General features: G+C 46.5%; 2 protein-coding genes across 7 annotated transcripts in view; both read right to left on the bottom strand.

The window, feature by feature from the left end:
* Window positions 1–2,311, bottom strand: part of CCDC85A (coiled-coil domain containing 85A) — a 228,664-nt gene extending 226,353 nt beyond the window's left edge. For all 6 annotated transcript variants that reach the window (XM_061625764.1, XM_061625768.1, XM_061625766.1 and 3 more), the window contains exon 1: window positions 481–2,311. In XM_061625764.1, coding sequence (XP_061481748.1) covers window positions 481–729 — 249 coding nt within the window. In that variant the 5' untranslated portion in view covers window positions 730–2,311. The remainder of the gene's footprint in view (window positions 1–480) is intronic.
* Window positions 2,312–6,027: 3,716 nt separating this feature from the next.
* Window positions 6,028–10,475, bottom strand: LOC133384217 (zinc finger protein 134-like). Its single transcript, XM_061626131.1, has 2 exons — window positions 9,703–10,475; window positions 6,028–6,033 (listed from the first exon to the last, which is right to left on the bottom strand). The coding sequence occupies exons 1-2, from the start codon at window positions 10,123–10,125 to the stop codon at window positions 6,028–6,030; spliced, it is 429 nt and encodes a 142-aa protein (XP_061482115.1). The 5' UTR covers window positions 10,126–10,475.
* Window positions 10,476–23,068: the final 12,593 nt, after the last annotated feature.

Genomic DNA, 23,068 nt, shown 5'->3' with positions numbered 1-23,068 from the left:
CCCATCCTAAGACCACAAGAAGAGCCGGGCGCCGGATCAGGTCAGTGGCCCATCTAGGCCAGCATCCTGGTTTCAACAGAGGAAAGCCAGATGCCTCTGAGAAACCAGCAAGCGGGACCTGAGCGCCCCAGCAACTCTCCCCTCTTGTGATTCCCAACAACTGGGAATCCAGAGGGTGGCATTCAATGCAAGTCCTACTCAGAGCAGACCCACTGAAGTTAACAGACGTAACTCCCAGGTTCATTCCCTGCAATGGGTCTACTCTGGGTAGGCCCGAGTGGAACACAACCTACTAAGTTGGATCCAGCACTAGCCCTGCTCAGAGTAACCACACGGAAGTTACTAACTTCATTTCATTCATTTCAACGGGTTTACTCCAAGTAGGATTTCGTTACCTACAGCCCCCTGCTTCCAACAGAGGTGGAAGAAGGGGCACTCCCGCGCCTTCCTCTCCCCCCCCCAGGGGTGGGCCTCTTTTACCTTGAGCCCCCGGATCTCGCCCAGGTGAAGCTGCAGCCGCCGATTGACTTCCCGGATGAGGTTGCTGTGGTCCAGCATGGCGCTCATCTTCTCCGACTCCGCCTTGCGCAGGCTGCGGATGAGCTCCTCTTTGCTCCACTTCAGCAGCTCCTCGTCCGACACCTTGGAGAGGTCTTCGGCCGGGCCGGGCCCGCCGCCTTCCGGGCCCGCCGCCCCGGCTCCGGCTCCCGTCGCCACCACTTTAGACATGATGCCGGCGCCCGAAGTTGCTTCCGGGCACTCCGCTTTGGGCTTGCCCGCCGAGGCTACGGGGGAGGGAAGATCTCGCGATTTGTCTTCCGCGCACCCAAAAAGGGAGCCTCCAGTCTCTCGAAAAGAATCCCTTGCGGGTGCCGGAGCGAGGTGGCTTCCGAGCGCAGCAAAAGGTGCCCGACTCTCCAAGAAATTGGGAAGGACTTCGGAGTCCGCCAAGTCTGCAGTATTTTTTTTTAAATGTACTTTTTTGTTCGCTACTGTGCTTTGTTCAGGAAAAAGAAGAGGCTCTCTCTGCGCAAAAAGCCATCCTTGCGAATTATTATTGGGGGGGGGGGAAGCGGGTAAGAACTCTTCGATCCTCCGATGCAGGCGCCCTGTCACTCAGCCGGCGCTTTCGGGTGGCGAGCCGGGGACGACGGTAAGATCCTTGCTGGGGAGGGGTATTAAGAAGCCGAGTGGATCCGGATCGCGCTCTCCCGGCCCCCAAAAGTTCACGGGCTCCTCCGCCTTCACCAAGAAATCCACCCGCGCCCAAGCCCACCCGCGCTCCTAAGCTTGACTTCTTTAGAAGGGGGCAGCGCAATCACGCGTGGGGCCAGCCCTCTTCCGGGAGCCTTCGGGGAGGTTGCGCGCACGTCGCCTGGTGTCTTTCGGCGCTTGGGAAACAGTGGCGGTGGCCCCGGGCTCGCTCTTCCCAAAGCTCTTATGTCCCGGTACGGGGAAGGGGGGGGCTATTGGGAATTCCTTCCGTCCATCAAAGGGCCTGCGTCGTTCCGCATCGGCACCCTAAGCGCTCCGTCAGACTCCGGCGTGAGACAACGCGGGCTGCGCCCTCCTCAGAGGCAGGGCAGCGGGGAGTGGCGCGATCCGAGCCTGCGGACCCCGGGACGGAGCTGGGCGGGGGAAGCCTCTCGCCTCCGCAGTCCCACCCGCTAGAAGCCCAGCCCGGTGCCTTTTTCAGAGGCGGGTTGCCTTGTTCATCCTGCAATAAAAAAGAAAGCGAGGCGGGGAAGCACCGGCTCCGGACGCCGCGGGCGGTTGCAAGCGCGGGGAAGCCCACAAGTGAGTCCTTTTGTGCCGCCCCCACACACTTTCCAACGCACCCGTGGAGATTGGGGGCTGAAGAAGTCGGGCCGGCTCTGGAAGGAAGCGGATCCGGGCGAGGATCGGGAAAGAGGGCAGCCCGCCACCCCGCTCGCCTGACCGGACCCTCCCCGCGGTCTGTGCTCCTGGAGCAACGCGTCGGCTGGTGCAGCAACGCGCGGAAGAAATCCTCCTCTTTCTCAGTTGCCGCGATGCCTCCACCGCTGCACGCCTGCCCTCAGCTGGGCTCATCCCTCGCAGCCATCCTCCTCCTCCTCGCCCTCCTCCGTCCCGGGAGAAGGCTCCTCGTACAGCCCGGCAGTTGCCGCTGGGAGGGCCTCGCCCTGCTCAGCCCGCGCCAACGGTTCCTCTCGGGGGCTTGGCGCTCTGCTGTCGGGGCAGCGACCGCTCCCTCGGGCCGCGAGAGGCGTGCATTTGGGGCTCGGGCGCCCGCCGCAGCAGCCGCGGCGCCGTCCACGTTGGCAAAGGCCGAGCGATAGTGAAGCGAGCGCTCGGCGGCTCGCGGCTTTTCACCGGGGAGGCGGCGGACCACGTGCGGACGCCGAGGGAGCGAGGAACACGACCGCGGCTCGCAGGCGCCACCTCCCGGATGTGGCTGGCATCTGTCGCCTCCGCGGCGCTGAAGTTGCCCTGCTAAAGCCAACCTTCCGTCTTCTTTTTCCAGAGCCTTTTGGCTGCTGCTTCCCGGCTGAGTCAGCCCGTTCTAGCTCTGCGTGCACTGACTGGCAGGCCAAGCTCCCCGCCTGAAACCCTGGACAGCCGCTGGCCTGGAGACATCAAATATTGCACCTCTAGCGAAATGCAAAGATGTATCACTGGACACCAAAGTCAGGATCGTTCATACCGTGGCATTCCCGATCTCTATGTATGGATGTGAAAGTTGGACAGTGAAAAAAGTGGATAAGAGAAAAATCAACTCATTTGAAAGGTGGTGTTGGAGGAGAGCTTTGTGCATAAAAAAAAAGACAAATAATTGGGTGTCAGAACAAATTAGACCAGAACTATCACTAGAAGCTAAAACGATGAAACTGAGGTTATCCTACTTTGGACACATCATGAGAAGACATGATTCACTAGAAAAGACAATAATGCTGGGAAAAACAGAAGGAGTAGAAAAAGAGGAAGACCAAACAAGAGAGGGATTGATTCCATAAAGGAAGCCACAGACCTGAACTTACAAGATCTGGTAACTTACAAAGGTGGTTCATGACAGATGCTCATGGAGGACACTGATTCATAGAGTTGCCATAACTCGTAATCGACTTGAAGGCACATAACAACAACAAGCGATGGGAGAGAAATTCTATTTGGTTCCATTTAAAGCTGAATTTATCAAATCCACACTTTCCAGAACAACAGGAGAACTGAAACAGGAGTCGCCTCTCAAAATTCACACTTACCCAAATTTTGTGATGCAGTTCTCTGCCAAACAGTGTTTGCAAAAAAAAATAATACGTATGTTGCGGAAATAGTGAAAGCACACAAAATGCATTATGTTAGGAGAACTTGCTTGCAAACGCTGAATATATGCGTTTGTTAGCAGAAAGTTACACTGAAATGCTGAATAATTTTCATGAGGATTTTTTTTTTAAAAAATCACAAATTGCAGTAGAAATGTGGAGAACTGAATTTAAGACTGGAAAAAATGAGAAACTGAGAGAACTGAAACTGAGAGATCTTTCCATTCCCAGGTAGGACCTTCTTCATGTAAATAAGATGCTCCACCATGGAGCAACAAGTCCTTCCTACAATGTATTTATTATTTTATTTATTAATTTATATCCCACCCCTCCTCCCAGAAGGATGACAGGATGGCAAACAAAAACACTAAAAGAACTTCAAAAGATCTTTAAAGGCTATAAAACATACTGTAACAAAACATTTCTAAAAACATATTAAAACAAAACATCTTTTAAAAAAACATTAAAAACATCTTAAAAAGCAATTCCAGCACAGACCCAGATGGGATAAGGTCTCTGCTTAAAAGGCTTTTTGAAAGATAGTAGAGATGCACGCTAAGGCTCACGAAGCTGCTGGCTTACATTTTTAACATTAGTTCAGCATCTTAATTTTATATATATTGCCTTCCCTCCAAGACGCACAAGGCTGCAGGCACTATCCTCTCAGTTTCCACTTTTATCCTCACAACAAGACTGCAAGGTAGGTTAGGATGAGGGATCAGGAGTGATTGGCCCAAGTCCCCACTCCCAAGTGAGTTGCATGACTAAGGAGGCTAAACTAAATGGTTACACATGAGAGACGGATACACACAATTCCTTTTTTTTACTTAAAAAACCCTTTCTAAACTTAAAGCAGTGATGGAAGGCTTCTAGGTTGAGCAGAGGAATGAATGGGGGCTGATTAACCCATCCCCCCCATATGTTTATACTCCAAATGCCCCCCCTCCCTCCTCCACAGCAGCTTTTCCACCTGCAGGGAGAAACAAATGTCTGTTCCTGTCTTTTCCCCCACAGGTGGAAAAGAAGCTTGGAGCTGGTAGTTTTGATCTGAAAAATGGCTCGTGAAAGGGATAAGCACACATATCACCAGAGATGTAATCGTTCAGAGTCTTGGGGGGGGTCTTAGACCCCTTACCCTTTTGGGAGCAGGGTCCCTGCAAGGTCCCTATGTCTCCAGCATCCTATGAGCCAATCAGTATGAAAGGGGAGTGTGTTAGCCACTGGGAAGAACCTTCTAACATGCTTCCTTGTCCTTTCCTGCTGATTGGAGCCAATCAGAGTGAAAAGTGGTGAGAAGTGAGACGACTCTGCTCAGTAGCTAATGTTCTCCCCTTTTGTGCTTATTGTCTGCTAGGGACGTCTGCTGTTGTGGGAGAAGGCATGTAACAAGGATCTCATTCTCATGCCAGCAAAAAAAACAATAGATGGGAGGAGGTGTGGCTGTGACTTATGAAGGGACCCTGCACTTCTGAATTTGCTACTACACTGTTGCATACCACCACAACTCTAATCAAAGTCAGAGCCCTTCAGTGCTGCCTTTTCTTTAAAACCACCCTTTCAAGATCTGTTGCTCTCCCTGTGTTTTGGACGTAAGCTGCCATCAACGGCTGGGACTGAAGGGAGTCATCGTCCAAAATATCTGGAGGGCACCCAAGTTGGAGAAGGCTGGTTTTAACCATCTGGAGACTGCCACATGCAAACGCTGTACAACATCTAGTTTTGTCCTAATACTTGTCTAAAAGAGGATTTTGGTTGGGGCAGCTTATTTCGAAGACGGGAAATGCTACATCAGATGACATCTCTCTGTATTCAGGAGAATGTGCCTTGCTTCTCTGCATTCTCACAAAACTTTATATAAAGGATAAGGGAAGCCAGGGGTGGCCAACAGGGTGTCCTCCAGATGTTGTTGGACTACAAAGTCCGTCATCCTTAAGCCCTGGCCATGCTGGATGGGGCTGATGGGAGATGTTACCTGAAAGATCTGGAGAGCACCAGGATGAGGACGGCTGACCTAAGCCATTAAGTTCCCCCACCAGGAGGATCCTGTACAGCAGGCACAGCAGACAGGCTGAGGCTGGAGGCAGATGGCTGTCTCTTGGAAGAGAGTCTCAGGAACTGAGGCAGATGGTAGTGATAAGAGATGAAGTTCTAAGCCTCATAGAAAAAATAAAAACTCAGAAATTGTGGGGCTCAGATGGCGTCTACTCCAGAGTCCTCAAAGAACTCAAATGTGAAATTGCTCATCTTCTAAAGAAAATATGTAACTTATCCATAGTTAAGAGGAAATTCTGTCTGCTATTATAAAGGGAGCTGGCTGTTCCAATTGTTTTGCTTTTTTATCTATATAGTGATTAAAAATGATTTGTTTTTCTTCATCTAATCTACCATGTTTAAAATAAGGTAGATTTTTTTAAACTTTATTTTTTTCTTGAAACTGAGGGGATATTTCATTTAGTCTACTGTTTCTTATTAATTTTTCTTGTATTTTTGTAGTTCATTTTTATATGCAATGTTTATACTAAATGGTGATACTAAAGGGGATGTTCTGTTCAGTTATTAATTGTATTTTCTAGATTGTGTTGTGTCTTTTTGTATTTGCTGTTTAAGATGTTTTAGTTTATGTTGTACTGTGCTTAGAGTTTCATTTAACTATAAGCAGTATATAAATTGTCTAAAATAAAATAAAAATAACAAAAAAATCCCTCCAGCTGCCATACCCAAGAACTGCTCAGGACTGCAAGAACAGAGAGGGGCAAGAGTGTACCCTGTAGTACCTCTCAATGCGCCCAGGAAAGGTCTCAGTAAATATCCCCTCAAACATCCACAATGCACAACTGACTGTTTGCTCACTTCTTGTTTACACTGGCTCAGCCTCTCCTACATTGAACCCACCTGCCATGGATCGTGAAGAAGGAGCTCCCAGACACCCCCTACTGCCGCACAGGCCCGCAACGCCCGCCTGCATGCCCCACCTACCTCTCCCTTGATGTACATGCGGGCTCCTCTGTGGGCGCAAGCCTGCCATCAACTAAAATGGTGGTCAAGGCTGATACCTCTGCTGCCACCTTGGCTGATGGCATGCGTGTGTGCTACGCGCGCACATCCCTGGGGTCAGGAATTGATGCTGTCGCAGATCACGGAAGGAAGCGCTACCCACCCACCCTAAGGAGGGGCCCTTCAGGGGCTCCTTGGGACCCAGGGGCCCTCCTCCAGGGTCCAACCTGGCCACCCTCTGGTGCTGGCCCTGCCCACTTTCCATTGGATGCCGGGATTGGACAACCACCCTCCCATCTGTTCTGCACAGACAGGTGCAGGCAGCTCCTCTTTGTGAGTCAACCCAGCATTGACTGCAGTATCTTTTTCCCCGCTGCTGAGGGCAGCTGATGAGGGGGGCATCCCAGTACTGTCGTGTTGTCCTTTCTCTTTTGTGTGTTTGCTTTTCCAGATGTGGCAGCTGTGTTATGGTATGCCGCACCCCCACTGCAGCCATTTGTGACTGGCGCCCCACTACACTTTTGCGACTTTGAAAAAGTGCCCACTGGCCCAAAACAGTTGGCGACCCCTTGAGCAGGGAGCATCAAGCACAAGGCATGACCGAAGGGCTGTCTTTGGTCTGGTAGATGACAAATTGTGAAGTTTGCCTTAAGATACAGCAGGGCTACAGTGTAACAAACTCCTAATTATAGTATATGAGCAAATATTACATTTTGTTTCTCCATCTTGTGAAGCTTCCTTTCCAAAGAGAGCCTAATTTTCTTTTCATGTATTATTTTTGCTCAGTTTCATTTGGGACTCCTTTGTTGCTGATTTAGGCAAGTTGATGTTTTCCCCCCATCTATTTCAATATCTCCATCCCCAGCATATTATAAATAATGCATGTTTGTGTCATTATCTACTTTTGTTCCCAAGATACTCCACTGAGATTTGCACAGTCACACTTTATCAGTTGCAAACCCTGATGAAAACGAACTTAACGGAGGCAATCAAGACTCTGAGAAAGTTTTTTTTTTTTTATCATATTTGAGTATCTTATCCAATGAAGCCATTAGACTTGCAAATTTCGGTGGGGGGAGTTACTCATTTTGGCTCCGATTGTTTCTATATCCTCAACAACGCCATCAAACACAGGATTGCCAATTGCCAGAAATTTATTGACTGCCTGTAAAAAAACACTGTTGTAAAAATGCCTTGCCAGTAAACTCCTCGCTTCCTGGCTGCATTGATGCTCCTTCTAACAACTTAATAGGTATTGCCGTTTGCTACATGGTTGCTTTGTATCTTTTCTATGAGCTATTGAAAAATCAGGCAATCATCCATAAAAATAACAATAATTTCTTTCTCCAAGTGGTCATTCTTGATCACATTGTTTGCATGGGGCTCAAAAAGCAACTCCATGGGTGAGCAGAAAGTAGACTGGGATCTGACACCCAAGCAATTTGCAATAGATTGTTTTTATTTAAGAATTTATAAACCACTTCCTAAGAAAATATTTCCAAAATAGTGTACATCTATCTATCTATCTATCTGTATTTTTTTTATTATTTATTGGTCGCCTATCTGTCCAGGTTAGTGGACACTCTAGGCGACTTACAATAACAAAAAGCTATACATAATATACATACACAAAAACAAACCATAGTCCTAAACAATTTAAAACCAATTTCCAATTAAAACATCATAAAATTAATCCTCCTTAATCCCACAAAAAAAAAAAAAGCAGCACACAAAAAACAGACACACACCCAGGCCACCCCAGCCAGCCGGCTTATGCATCCCTCCCAAGAGGGACAGGTGATGGAAATTAGTCACAGCTGGCTGGGTACCTGGGACCTGGCCCTGCAGGAGGCACGTCTGCCAGGCAGCAGTCCCACTGGGAAGGGTGGTGGAGGTGGTGTTCCAACAGCAGGCTCTCCTTCCCTGGGTGGCGATGTTCTCCTTCCTACAGGCACTGGGTCTCCCAGGCCACCTCAGCCAGCCGGCTTATGTATCCCTCCAAAGAGGGACAGGTGATGGAAATTAGTCACAGCTGGCTGGGTACCTGGGACCTGGCCCTGCAGGAGGCACGTCTGCCAGGCAGCAGTCCCACTGGGAAGGGTGGTGGAGGTGGTGTTCCAACAGCAGCAGCAACAGCAGGCTCTCCTTCCCTGGGTGGCGATGTTCTCCTTCTTCCTACAGGCACTGGGTCTCCCAGGCCACCTCAGCCAGCCGGCTTATGTATCCCTCCCAAGAGGGACAGGTGATGGAAATTAGTCACAGCTGGCTGGGTACCTGGGACCTGGCCCTGCAGGAGGCACATCTGCCAGGCAGCAGTCCCACTGGGAAGGGTGGTGGAGGTGGTGTTCCAACAGCAGCAGCAACAGCAGGCTCTCCTTCCCTGGGTGGCGATGTTCTCCTTCTTCCTGCAGGCACTGGGTCTCCCAGGCCACCTCAGCCAGCCGGCTTATGTATCCCTCCAAAGAGGGACAGGTGATGGAAATTAGTCACAGCTGGCTGGGTACCTGGGACCTGGCCCTGCAGGAGGCACGTCTGCCAGGCAGCAGTCCCACTGGGAAGGGTGGTGGAGGTGGTGTTCCAACAGCAGCAGCAACAGCAGGCTCTCCTTCCCTGGGTGGCGATGTTCTCCTTCTTCCTGCAGGCACTGGGTCTCCCAGGCCACCTCAGCCAGCCGGCTTATGTATCCCTCCAAAGAGGGACAGGTGGTAGCAATCAGTCCCAGCTGGCTGGGTACCTGGGGCCTGGTCCTGCAGGATGCAGGTCTGCCAGGCAGCAGTCCCACTGGGAAGGGTGGTGGAGGTGGTGTTCCAACAGCAGCAGCAACAGCAGGCTCTCCTTCCCTGGGTGGCGATGTTCTCCTTCTTCCTGCAGGCACTGGGTCTCCCAGGCCACCTCAGCCAGCCGGCTTATGTATCCCTCCAAAGAGGGACAGGTGATGGAAATTAGTCACAGCTGGCTGGGTACCTGGGACCTGGCCCTGCAGGAGGCACATCTGCCAGGCAGCAGTCCCACTGGGAAGGGTGGTGGAGGTGGTGTTCCAGCAGCAGCAGCAGCAGCAGCAGCAGCAGCAGCAGCAGCAGCAGCAGCAGCAGCAGCAGCAGCAGCAGCAGCAGCAGCAGCAGCAGCAGCAGCAGCAGCAGGCTCTCCTTCCCTGGGTGGCGATGTTCTCCTTCTTCCTGCAGGCACTGGGTCTCCCAGGCCACCCCAGCCAGCCGGCTTATGTATCCCTCCAAAGAGGGACAGGTGGTAGCAATCAGTTCCAGCTGGCTGGGTACCTGGGGCCTGGTCCTGCAGGATGCAGGTCTGCCAGGCAGAAGTCCCACAGGGAAGGGTGGTGGAGGTGGTGATCCCACAGCAGCAGCAGCAGCAGCAGACTCTCCTTCCCTGGGCGGCGATGTTCTCTTCCTGCAGGCCCTGGGTCTGTATGGATATTCTCATGTCTGATCAGAGTTGAGGCATGACTGAAGCTTTTCCCACAATCTGAACATTTATATGGTCTCTCTCCTGTATGGGTAATTCCATGTCTAATGAGGTCCGATCGAAAGCTGAAACTTTTCCCACAATCAACACATTTATATGGTCTCTCTCCTGAATGGGTCCTCTGATGCCTGTTACGGTTTGACCGTTCGGTGAAACTGTTCCCACAGTGTACACATTTATATGGCTTCTCGCCTGTGTGGATTCTTTTATGTGCCAGAAGGTTTGAGGCCTGCGCAAAGGTCTTTCCACACTCATTGCACGTCCTTGGGCTCTGAGATTTGCGGATTCGCTTTCTGGCTGGGCTTTTGCCAAGATCCTGGGGGCCTTCCGTGCTAGAAATGGCATTATCCATTCTCTTTGATAAGTGGTGGTCCACCTCCTTCCCTGGCTTGCAGTAATTTACTACAGTTTCTCTTCTCTCAAGGCATTGGGAAACTGTTTCTCCTGCTAATCCTGGTGATTACCCTGTTTGTTTGCCTTGCTCTGCCTTTTGCATCTGAATATCCTCTTTGTTCTCATTTGCCTGCTCACCCAAACAAGCACTTGCTATCATTTCTGATGTTCAGGCAGCATGCGAAGTTGGTGGCCATCCCTACGTCTAATGGTAATAAATTCCATAGTTTAACTCTGCACTGTGTGAAGAAGTACTTCCTTTTATTGGTCCTGAATCTTCCAACGTTCAGTAGTGCTGGATGGCCTTAGGTGCCACATCTCAAAATGAGCATATAAGAAATTGATCCCAGTTCCACCCTCTCCATGCTGGAAATTGCATCCCTTCAGATGAGAAACATAACAATCTAAAAGATGGATCTTAAAAATATCAAAGTTTACTTTTTTTATTTATAAAAATATTTGTATACTGCTGTTTCATTAAAACCATCAAAACACTTTACAACACATTTAAAACAATAACCATAGAATAAAAAACATTAAAAATAACATAAAAACAAAGGTCAACTGTTGAACTGTTGTGAAAAAAGCATCTTCTTAAGCAGGCATTTTAAGTAAGTTGTACTATGCCTATTGAACTTAGGTTTTTACATGCAGTTTGCTTTTTTTTAACATTTTATTTTGATTGATGGGTTTATTGATTGCTGTGTAAACCACTTTGTGGCCATCTATGATGGCAAGTGGTCGATGAATACTGGAAATAAAATTCAAAATGCCTTATAGCATGTCATATAAAATGGATGGGTCACTCTTCAAGGAAATTCTTTTTTAAGAAGCTACATCTTTAGTTGCCACCTTAAGGCAAAAATGCTAAGCGCTTGTCTGAGGCCAATTGGAAGCTGATTCTACAGAGTTGGAGCCACAACACCAAATGCCTGTTTCTACTTGATGTTAGGCTTCTTCTAGGGAATGGGGAACTCCAACCAATGCCCCATAAGAAGAACACAAAGGCCCAGCCCAAAGTACCTCAGCACATCTGGCTCCATCCTGCAACCCACCATCCCAGCATGCTTTTAATTTCCTTCCTCTGCACCCTGCTGGCACAGCCACCATCCTCCTCTCCCAGCAGCTCCTGAACTAGGGTTGCCAGGTCAGAAGCATCCTAAACCCTGAGATTTCAGGAACGGGCCCTAGTGATGTCATAGGGGTGGGCCTGAGTGATGTCACAGGGGTTGGCCCTAGTGATGTCACAGGGGTGGGCCTTAGTGATGTTGCAGGAGCTGGCTTGAATGATGTCACAGAGGCGGGCCCTAGTATTACGATACATTAAACATCAACCACAGTTGCTTGGAGCATACAATTCAAACAAAAACATTTATCTGATTGGAAATTAAGATAGAAATCTTAGCTAAAAGATGGAACCTGGGTAGCGAACATTTAATCTAGCCTAATTGCTTCTGGCAAGAAAGGTGCCCTCAGGCCAGGCCAGTTATCAGAAGGCCATTGTAGGAAGAAAGGAGCCTAATGTTGTGAGATGTTAAAAATTCAGAATGATGCTACTTTAAGCTGTTTTGCAACTGTTTGTACTTGTTTTTATGGTTATTGGATTTTAAAGGGATTTATTTCTTATTGTGAGCTGCCTTTCTTTCCAGTCTGCAACCCTACCTCACAGGGTTGTTGAAAAGACTCCATATATACACACACACTAGAGATGTAAAAATACATACACCCCATGTAATAGTTTATTGTCAAAACCAGTTGGTCATTGCAGAATTTTTTTAAAGAAATAAAATAAAACCAGTATTAGTTTCCTAGATAATAAAAGCAGTGATACCTAAGTAAGCCTTGCCTAATTGCTTTAAAAAATAGGATTGGAAGGGGAGAAATTTACAACACAAACAAAATTCTTTGTTATGTTAACTCGAAAGTCCTATTAATTTACAGCATAATCCTAACCATTTCTACTCAAAAATAGGTCCTACTGAATTCAATTACTCCAAATTGTGGGATTAGCATTGCAGCTCTACTCCCAGAAAAGTGAGTATAGGATTAAAGCTTCATATTGGGAAGGTTTTCAAAACACTGCCCTCTTCAACAGCCCAGGAAAATGTAAACTTGTTTGACTCCTGCACACAACAGAGAAAAAGACTGAAAGCTATATACTTACTCAATTTATGAGATTTTCAGATAAGCAGGAAAAAGCAACCGTTTTCTGGCCTTGCAGTGGGGTCTAGCTATTGCCTTGTCAATCACAACTCTGATTCACTTACTGGCTACAAACCTGAAAAGGAGGGGTTAGAGCACCCAGCTACGAGCTCATTTAACAGAAGTTGCAGGGGAGAGGCGGCTGACATTTTGGTGTGTATCTCTTGAACCAGACCACCTAGAAACTTAATCTTTTAAAGAAATGAAAACTGAGAGTCCGGGGTTAAGGTGACTCACCCAGAAACTCAGAAAGGACCCCAAAAATCCAGAGTCTCTGGGCAAAAACTGGAGACCTGGCAATCCTGAACGGAGGTTGGGTGTAATGGCCTCTTTTGCTGGTTTCACTTTGCCAGCCTCTGATGAGTTGGATTGTGCCCTTATACTAGGTTGTATTCAACTAAGTCCAACTTAAAGTAGACCCACTGAAATTAATGGACCAAAATTAGTCATGCGCATTATCCTGAGTGGGTCCATTCTAAGTAAGACCAGCACTGAATACCAGCCATTGTGTTTTATTGCATTACCATTTGAATTCTGTGGAATTCAAATGGTAATGCAATATATAAGAAATAAAGGTGATAAAAATTACAGATAAAAATCACACAGCAGCTAGCATCGTGCCTTCCAAATGCTGGAAAAGGCAGAAAAATCATTCAGTGGTCCGCCAAGAGCCTCTGCAATTTTGAAGTAGCCCATGGGGGGAAATGTGCTAGCAAAAAAACAAAGTAGATCCCACAAGTCTGTCCACCCCTAAACTACTCTCCTCGATCTGAGACCATCATTGCACAACCTACAGCACAAGAAGCAGAAAGTTGTGGCTTCTCTGGGCAGGAGACTTAAGAATAGGAAGTGACTTTATACAAGGTCAGACTATACAAGGTCAGCTCTCCTCCAACACCACATTTCAAATGAGCTGATTTTTCTTTTATCCGCTTGTAATACAATAAAATACAGTATAGAAGAAGTAAACAGCAATGACAATACAATTAAAAAGCTCCAGTCAAACACTGTGCTCAGCAGGTGAGGGCCTCCTGCAGATGCCATCTTATCAGGAGGTCCATTCTGCACAACATAGGAAACTGACCTTTAGTGTGGCGACACCTACCTTTGGAATCCCCTCCCCTTAAATATTAGACAGGTACCATCTCTGTTTTCTTTTCGGCTCTTACTGAAGGCTCTTTCAACAAGCCTTTTCAGTTGAGACCTTATTCCAGTCTGTGTCTGTGTTGGAATTGCTTTTTAAGATGATTTTAAACCTTTTTAAAAAAAACAACAACTTTTTTTAACCTTTTTTTTTAGGATGTCTTCAAAGCTTTTTAAAAAACATGTTTTTAAAGTTGTTTTGTTTTAATGTATTTTAAAGTCTGTTTTTATGATGTTTTAAAATATTTTTAGTGCTTTTGTTTGCTGCCCTGGGCTCCTGCTGGAAAGATGGGATATAAATCAAATAATAAATACATAGAATAAAATAAAATAATAAATAAAAACCATCCAGCGTCTGGCACAGCACATTACAATTGCTACAGCAGGTAGAAAAATCATTAAGTGGCCCACCAAGACCCTCAGCAATTTTCATGTGGTCCATGGAAGAAAAAGTCTGGGGACTTCTGCTCTAGGCTAAGAAGAAAATTAATTCTGCTGCCAGTCAGTGCGGACAATACTGTGTGAGGTGAACTGAGACTCTGACTTGGTAGAAGACAGCTTCCTGATGTTCCAAAATGCCAAAGTCCCCACCAAGGAGCCAGGGAAAAAATATTTTGCTATATGACTTTAAGTTCCACAACAGTGAGCTTTTAAGCAGCTTAGCATTGATGGACTTCAACAGAAGACTCTACTGAGTAAATAACCATCCAATACAAAAAGAGCCTAATTTCACACTCCTCCTCTGTACGCAGGTAGACACCCTGATCACAAAGAGGTTGTATACTGCAAAATCACTTCCTTTCCTCCTGGCAGTGTCCAGACAGCTCTCTCTAGCCCCTCATACTTATTCTCCAAAATGGGGCATTTACCTGGAGCTGAACTCACTTGACTCTCATGGATTGCGATAATGAGGATCAATCTCCTGAAATGAATGCATCGATTTCTGGAATAAATGCTTACATTGTAAGCTTGAGGGTTTGTTTTGGTCTGGGTTTTGCTGCTGTTGTTTTTCCTGCTTCTGTGCTCACCGAAGTAAACATCATCCTGTTTGAAGGCAGAAAAGCCCTGTGGGATCAGGCCAGTGGCCCATCTAGTTCAGCATCCTGTTCTTTTTTAAGTTTGAATTTGATAGATTCACCTTTAAATGTGAACTGAATCAAATTTCTCTTCCATCTGATGAAAGTTGGCAAGTAATAACAACGACACCTTAATAATATAATCTCAGTTCTCTGAGTGTTGGTCCTTAAGTAGCACTGCTGGATCAGGCCAGTGACCTGTCTAGTCCATTGTCCTGTTCTTGCAGTGGCCAACCACATGCCCATGGGAAGCACACAAGCAGGACCCGAGCGCAAGAGCACGCTCCCCTCCTGCCGTTTCCAGCAACTGGCATTCAAAAGCATACTGCCTCTGACGATGGAGGCGCAGCATAGCCATCATGGCGAGTAGCCATTGATAACCTTATCCATGAATGTGATAGCGTTACGCATGAATTTATCCAATCCTCATTTAAATTCATCCAAGTTGATGGTCATCACTGCCTCCCATGGGAGCAAATTCCTGCGCTGCATGGAGAAATATTACTTTCTCTGTCCTGAATCTTCCAACGTTCAGCTTCACTGGATGTTATTATTTTTTTATTATTTATTAAATTGATACCTCACCCTTCCTCCCAAGGAGCCCAGGGCAGCAAATGGTTTATTTTGGGGGTGACACAGAACCAGGTCCACATGGCATCCACTTTAGAAAATGATGCAAGGGAATGTTGCTAAACCGTTTTCGCTTTAGAAAAATAAATAACTAAAACACTCACCTGCCTCATTTCTTTGTCATCATGGGACAAATGTAAAAATCAATGTAATGCAATCTCTCTCTTTTTTTTCCAAACACAGAAACACACACATACATAATTGGTTTTCAAATACAAATTAGACAGCCATTCTGGAAAGTGGTATTTCCCTACTAAAATTGATATTTACAGCGTACACTTGAAAGGTGGTTGTTTACCCTGAAGAGATTTTTGCAAGGCTGGTGGCCTGCTCTGGCCTGGTTCCACCAGAGCTTCATCCATCTCTCTCTTACCTGGATTGGCTAACATCCCGTTAACCCTGTGGAAATATGAGCACTCTGTCTTCGCCTTGCTTCTGTGGAACATGAATTAAACTATGCTGAAGCAATGCCAGTGGACCCTGCTGTGGTGCTTGCTTAAAATGCTTAAAGCACAACTTGTGACTATGATCACTGTCATTTATATGTGCCAAGCCATTCCCATAGATGCTGGGGACTTGGCCACAATTCTGAAGGATGATGGACACTCTAGGACAACAATACTGAGAGGGGACCATATTGGCCATTCCTGCCATATTGGCATGTGGGAGTCAGCTGACAGTATGTAGGGGAGGGGTGGGGAACCTCAGGCCCAGGGGTTGAATGTGGCCCTTCAGGCACCTCTTTCTGGCCCTTGGGACACTCTCCAAGCCACACCCCTCCCAAAGCCATGCTCCCTCTCCTCAGACCCCCACCCCCCACCTGCCCTGCCCCTCAAGTGCTGTTGCCTGGAAGGAATGTGCCCCTAAAATGTGATCATGCCTCTTGCTTCTGGGATGAAGGAGAGGTGGGTGGGTGGGTTGTGTGTGTGTGTGTGGGTTGTGTGTGGGTGTGTAGAAGCCTCTGACTTTTATGGGCCTGGAATGTAATCTAACATAAAGAAGAAGAGTTGCCTCCATTGCTCCACCCACTTTTGCTTGTGGCTCCACCCACCACCGAAATGCAATTCCCGGAAGGTTGTCTATGGTGGAAGGCAGCTATCCAAATGAAAAAGGTTCCCCGTCCCTGCCCTACACCTGACTGTATTTGGCCTACAACTGTGTCTTAGAGGCTACCTTTGGTGTACCGAGCCTAACCTGCCTAATTCGCTAAGAGGCCAGGCTTGCCAAGAAGTCACCAGATAAGGCGCCAAAGGCTGGTCACAGGAGGCTTTGGGCTATTACCCCTGCTTAGCATCTAGGGGTGAGAAACAAATGATTTTGAAGATTGTTGCACCAGAATAAGAAACCGATGACACACCCTTCCAGGCAACAGTTTTTCCTTGGGATGCAAATGCCTCCTCCCAGCACATAAATGTCATTTATTTAAAGCTTTTCTGCCATGCTCGTTAGTCAAAAAGGCTCTTACAAAACAATGAGTAGTCAGGCAGACCCTGCTCTCAGACTTACAATCTAAAAGTCATGGCACACAAGGAAATAAGGATGGGGAGGAAGAAGGAAAACAGCAAGTGCAGGCACCAGTTCTTAAAGTTACTATTCTTGTAACAACCAGGTGGGATGGAAACAGTTCAGGCAGATGAACTGATGGGATGGCTGTTGCTAGGTGACAGGAGGGGCAAAGACAACTGGTCTATGAGCAGAGGCAACAACCCAATAGCTGCACTTCTCTTCTGTCCCTCTGCTCTGCAGTCACATGTAAAGAAATGTGTGAATAAGGATAAAGGAATTACAACAGAGAGCCACTTGATGTATGTGAAATTTCTTTCCGGTGCTTTAACCAGATAGAAAGCTAGCATAAACCAACCTGCACAATTGCTCCCCCAAGAATTAGGAAGGAGGGTTGCCCGCTGAGCTCCATGGTCTTTAGCTCACAAAGACCTGAAGCCAAGGCATGTATCCTTGGAGACTTTCAGCAAGCATACTTTGCCTTCCAATAAATGCCAGCCAGGAAACACTAATGTCCTTGTTTATCATCATATCCAAAACTTCAGAACCCAGACGACTCGGAGAAAAGTTCACCTGAAGGGCATGGCTTAAAAAGCAGCTCAGAGGCAGCCTCTTTCAGGAAAAGTCATTGACAATTTGCATCATTCTCTCTCTCTCCTGGGAAAGTCTCTTGGCAACGGGTCCTTCAAATCATCCACTTTGGAAAGTACTAGAGATACACACACAGGCGGGGGGGGGGGAGAGGATCACTTTGGGTTCAGGTTTACCATTGAGCATAAAATCCATGGAAGTGATACAGACCTGAGATGCAAGTGCCGCTCTGGAAACAGAAAGCTCTAGCCAGGGAAGTGACCCAAACAAGACCTGCTCTTTAGAGAATCTCCACGAGCCCCCTAAATGAGCAGCAAAGGGAAGAGGTGAGCTTTACATCTGTAGAAGGGATGGGGGAGAAATTTGAATCAGTCCACATTTAAAGGCGAGCCTAAACAATTCACATTTTCCAAAACAGTACATAAACTGAAGCACAGCCTCCAAAATTCACACTTCTCCAAATGTTGCAGTGCAGTCCTCCAGCCAGGTACTGTGTACAAAAATGCATAAACTGGAGGAAAGAGTGTATAAAATGCATGTATTTGTGAAAATAAAATGCAAATATGCATTATATTAGAGGAAATTGCTTTACCAAAACATGTAGATTAGGCAAAATTGCATACGAACGTGTGTATACTGGGATACATTTGCACTAGAGTTTTCATGGGTTTTTTTTAAAAAAAATCACAAACTGATGTGGACATGCAGAGAATTGAACTTAAGAATGGAAGAATGAGAAAACCAAAACTGATAGATTGCTCTGCAGGCAAGCTTGGGCTCACAAGAGCCATAGCTCAGTGGTAGAGCATCTGCCTTGCATGCAGAAGGTCCCAAGTTCAATCCCCAATGGCACCTCCAAGTAGAGGTGGGAGAGACTCCTGCCTGAAACCACGGAGAGCTGCTGCCAGTCAGTGTAGACAATACCGGGTTTATAAATCTGTGCAGAAATACTTATAATTTATATCAAAACTTCATTAGGCCAGGAGCCCATAAACTGTCAGAGAGCACCGGTTGCAGGCAAGGTCCGGTTCAGGTCCAGTGCAGCCCACACCAGGCTTATTGCCAGATACATTTTAGTTAGATCATTAATTTTTAGTTGCATCCTTGCCTATGCACCACCGTATATGCAAATATAAAAGTTTATTGTTTCTGTTTTCATTGTCCGTTCAGTTAGAATAACTGGGGAGGGGTTAATGCTATGGGGCTTCTTAAACTCAACACAGCTTAGGCCTCAGCATGTCTTCATCCAGCCCTGAAGCCCTGGTCTGGACTATCCCCATAGACATAGGAACACAGGAAGTTGCTTTATACCAAGTTGGACCATTGGTCCATCTACATCAGTATTGTCTACACCGACTGGCTGTGGCTCTTCAGGCATTCAGACAAGGGACATTTCTAGCCCTCTCTGAAGATGCCAGGGATTGAATCTGAGACCTTCTGCATGTACAGCAGATGCTACAGCCCTTCCCAGCAATGGATTCCTACATACTCTTGTGGTCCCAGGCTATGGTCTGAAGGCCCATGAGGCCAGCTCCCTGCTGAAGCTAAGCAGGGTCAGGTCTGGTCAGTGCCTGGATGGGAAACCGCCTGGGAACCATATGTAAGCCGCCTTGGGTTTCTGTCATGAAAAGAAAGGCGGGGTATAAGTGTAATAAATAAATAATAATAAATAAATAAATGTGGCTCAGGTCCCATACAAGCTGGCCATTGGCTCTCCTTAAGGAGAAGGCGTATAAAGGCTTTCTCTTTAGGCTGCAGCTTTACCTGGGTGACTATAGCTGTTCCTGACTCTGATCCATATTGCCTCCTAGCTTTCTTCCCCGGTTCTAAGTAACTCTTGGATTGTATCTGGACATGACACCCTCAGCTCAGATTCCAGTGTTAGAACACAGCAAAGAGTCTGGGTTCATTCCCTGGCAGGAACTTTGGTAACTCTTGCCACAGACTAGAGACTAGGTAAGTGAGTGACCGTGGTGCGATGGTGGATGGCTTGATGAAAACGCCAACTTAGTGTACAGTGATAGTGACAAAGGCAAATGCTGTTAGGGTGGCCACTAACACATTGCCAAAAAAGAGGAAAAGCATCACCAAAATAGAACCAAAGGTAGTGTCAATTTGCATGAAACTGCATATGCTAATATATATATATATATATATATATATATATATATATATATATATATATATATATATATATATATACATATATACACACACACACTATATATATATATATTATATACACACACAATCAATATATATATATATATATGCATACACACGTATCTAATATCTTAATCTATAAATAATTGCTGTAGTTTATCTTTATTTTGTCCTTATTTATTTTATCATATTTATTGTATCATAATTTTGAAAAGAAATTACTATAATTTAAGTAGAAATACATCTCATCATCATAGTGGAGTCCAAGTGCTGCTGTAGTGCCACCATGCTAAAAGAACTAAATAATTGTTGCAATCCAGGATGGCGTAGTGGTTAGGATGTCAAACTGGCACCTGGGAGACCAGGGTTCAAATCCCCACTTAGCCAGGAAGCCAGGAAGCTCACTGGGTGACCTGGGGCCAGTCACTGTCTCTCAGCCTAACCTACATCACAGGGTTGTTGTGAAGATAAAAGGGGAAGAAACTTGTTTATAAGCCACCTTGAGCTCCTTGGAGGAAAGGTGGAAGTTGACAAGGCTCATTTAACATTGACACGAAATCAAGCCTTCAGTGTCATCTCTGGAATGCTCTGCCAACAGAGGTTCATCAGGCACCTTCTGTTCGACCAGGCTTATGCAGACAATTAAGATGATGCCTTTTTGCAACAGCTGACCTTTGTTTTTGTTGTATTTTTAATGTATGGTTGGTTGGTTGAACTTCTTGTAAACAGATCTGATGTTTTTAATGCAATAGCAGTACATAAATATATTTATAAATAAAATATTATAATAAATAATAAAATCGTTTAATTTCTGAGGTGGCCACGGGGTGTTTGTGAGAGTCCTTCCTTTCTTTCTATAAATTTATCTCTCCTGAGGTCTGCTCTTTGCAGCCTTCCATGGTGCCTGCACTTCCTGAAATCCCCATGACTATGTCAGCTGGTCTTTTCTGTAAGAACAGGAAGGGGTGTACCCAACAACCGTTCATTGGTGTTTGGGATTTTTTTTAAGTGTTGCCTTTTTAGTTTTAATGGAATTAGAGTAGAATGCACCCCAATTCCAGGAACAGGAAGCCTCCACAGATTTCCATGCTTCAGTTAAAGCTCAGGGGATTAGATCATGAAGCAGTTTCTCCCACGGGGCATTTTCAGATGCAGAAGAGTGGGCAGCTGGGGAGGCTGCAGAGTGCTGGATAAATGCTTACTGGAAAGAAAAGTGTGCACCCTCAGCCACTTTGCAGCAATAAAGTAACCTCAGCCCTGCAGCTGCTGAAATTCTAAAGGAATGTTCAGGCATATTCGGAATGAGGCAGAAAAATGGAAAGCGAAGGGAACTTTAGAGAAATTGGAGGATAGGTTGCAGCTAGGGCTGTGTACACTCCTCACCCCCCCGCCCGGTCTGATTTGGTGCCCAGTCAAATGCTTCAGAGTAGCCACAATCCGACCTGGGATGAACCAGGGCCGACGTCAGCCACATCCAGGCTCAGAAGTGAATCGGCTGTGGTGTGTGCACACAGTTTAATTAAGGTTCAAAACCCGAATTAACATGCAGTTGGGAGGGGGGTAGTGGGGTGCTCATCATGGCTCAAGCCAGTGGCAGGAGCATCAGACTGGCTCCCCCGCTGCAGCAACAATGCATGCACCAAGCACCGCATCGCTTCCCCCCACCCCAGTAACCAGCAGCGAGGGTTGGAAAGCCAGGAAACAAATGCCCTTTCCAGCTGCTGCTAATCCCTTCCCCCGACTGCATGCTTAATTAGGGTTTAAAACCATAGCTAAGCATGTGCTCAGAAGGGAGCAGGGAAGGAGACTCACTCAGGCTGCCTGTGTGCATGTCCTTCCGTGCGCCCCCTTACTGCCAGACTACCACCCTTTTGGCACTCCTGGATTATTCCAGATGGACCCAATCTGACCAGGGGTGATCCTGGGTTCTCTCAACCCGAGCCAGGCAAATCTCAGGTCAACCGGAATCAGCTCACTTCAGTTTTGGATTTGGGTTTTGGCTGGAACCTTTGCACACCCCTGTTTTCAGTACAGAGCCAGTGTGGTGTAATGGTTAATGTGTTGGACTATGACCTGGGAGACCAGGGTTCGAATCCCCACATAACCATGAAGCTCACTGGGTGACCTTGGGCCAGTCACTGCCTCTCAGACTCATGAAAACCCTATTCATAGCGTCGCCATAAGTCGGAATCGACTTGAAGGCTGTACATTTACATTTTATTTTCAGTACAGCACTAATCCACATCAAGCACATATGCACCAACCATTTGATCATTTGAGGTGCCACGTTTTCCCCCCTGTTCTTGCCTTTTTGAGACTGGGCAACCAGAACTGTGTGCGGTATCCCAGCTATGGCTATACCATGGATTTATGCAAGTGAGAGAGATCCCAAACACTTCCCTCCAGCCACAGGTCTCTCACACTACTGGAATGTTTTTGCAAATGGGTCTTTTTCTCCCTAAACTAGCAGTAGAAAAAAGCATGGATTCCCAGAATTCCACAATGCATCATGTCCTGTTCTGCTCACATCTATAGCAGGATGGGCAAGGGCTAGTTGTTGCAGAAGAGAACTATGACACTTTTACATTACAAACAACTGTTTCCCTCGATAAAACATCAGAGATCAAAGGAAAATAAGTGTGTGTGATGGGGACACCAACCTTGGCTGTGTTTGTAGCAGATAATCATAAACAATGCATGACCTTCTGATTGTGGATTCTTGCCGCTGGAGCAAAAATGGAAACAAAAAGCAGATCCTGTCCAGAAGTCTGGTTCTCTAGGCTGGCACTGCAGTTGCTAATCTGAGTCTTAGGACATGAAAGTTTCAACTTTTAAGATGGCTAGAGGTCATTCTTCAGAGGTTTAAGAAATTAAGTGGAAAACAGAACCCGAAGAGCAGTACAAAATGGAATGCTTAACCCATGCCAATTCAGGGGAATGGAGTGTTTTATCATTCCTATGGCAAGGCTTCTGCAAGCCTTGCAAGCAAGACTTCGTTCACACAGGAATCTTGAGTAGAGTCTTCATGTAGCCAGAAGCCTCTGAGCAACTGTGGCAGTCATAGCTTAGGACAACTGCTACAGCCACTCATCGAAAGACCCCTTCCAGCCATCTCTCAGCACGGCACACTGTCCTCCCACCTACCAGCAGTACCTGGCTTTGTCTTGCAGCAACAGAGACAAACAAGAATGTTGCTGTCTTCCCTTCCTTCTTCCTCTCAGTTACTTCTAAAAAAACCCAATGCACTACCAAACACAAATGTGCACAGATGGGGATGCTAAGAAAGGCTTTGAGGTTGGTCTTCTGTAAGTGTCCATAACAGCTGAGAAAAAGGTTCCAAGTACCTCCAAAAAGGTTGTTGATGCCCAGCATGTTTCAAGCACTTTGAGAACCGTTTTCTTGTTTTGATTTTTTGTGTGTCTGTAACAGCTGTCAGAACTGCTACAGTCACCCAGAGGCTTCTGGCAATGTGGATTATTTATAAGCCTGAAGCTCATGAGGTGAATGTACTGATGACATATCCAAGAGGGAGGAAAGTAGTATAGGTTCATTTATGTGCATTTCCGCATGATTGATTTCCACAGAAAAGTTGTG

The sequence above is a fragment of the Rhineura floridana genome, chromosome 4 (genome assembly GCF_030035675.1).
Source record: "Rhineura floridana isolate rRhiFlo1 chromosome 4, rRhiFlo1.hap2, whole genome shotgun sequence".
Lineage (NCBI taxonomy): Eukaryota > Metazoa > Chordata > Lepidosauria > Squamata > Rhineuridae > Rhineura > Rhineura floridana.
Note: the sequence above shows the minus strand (reverse complement) of the source record. Positions and strands in the feature narration are given on the sequence as shown.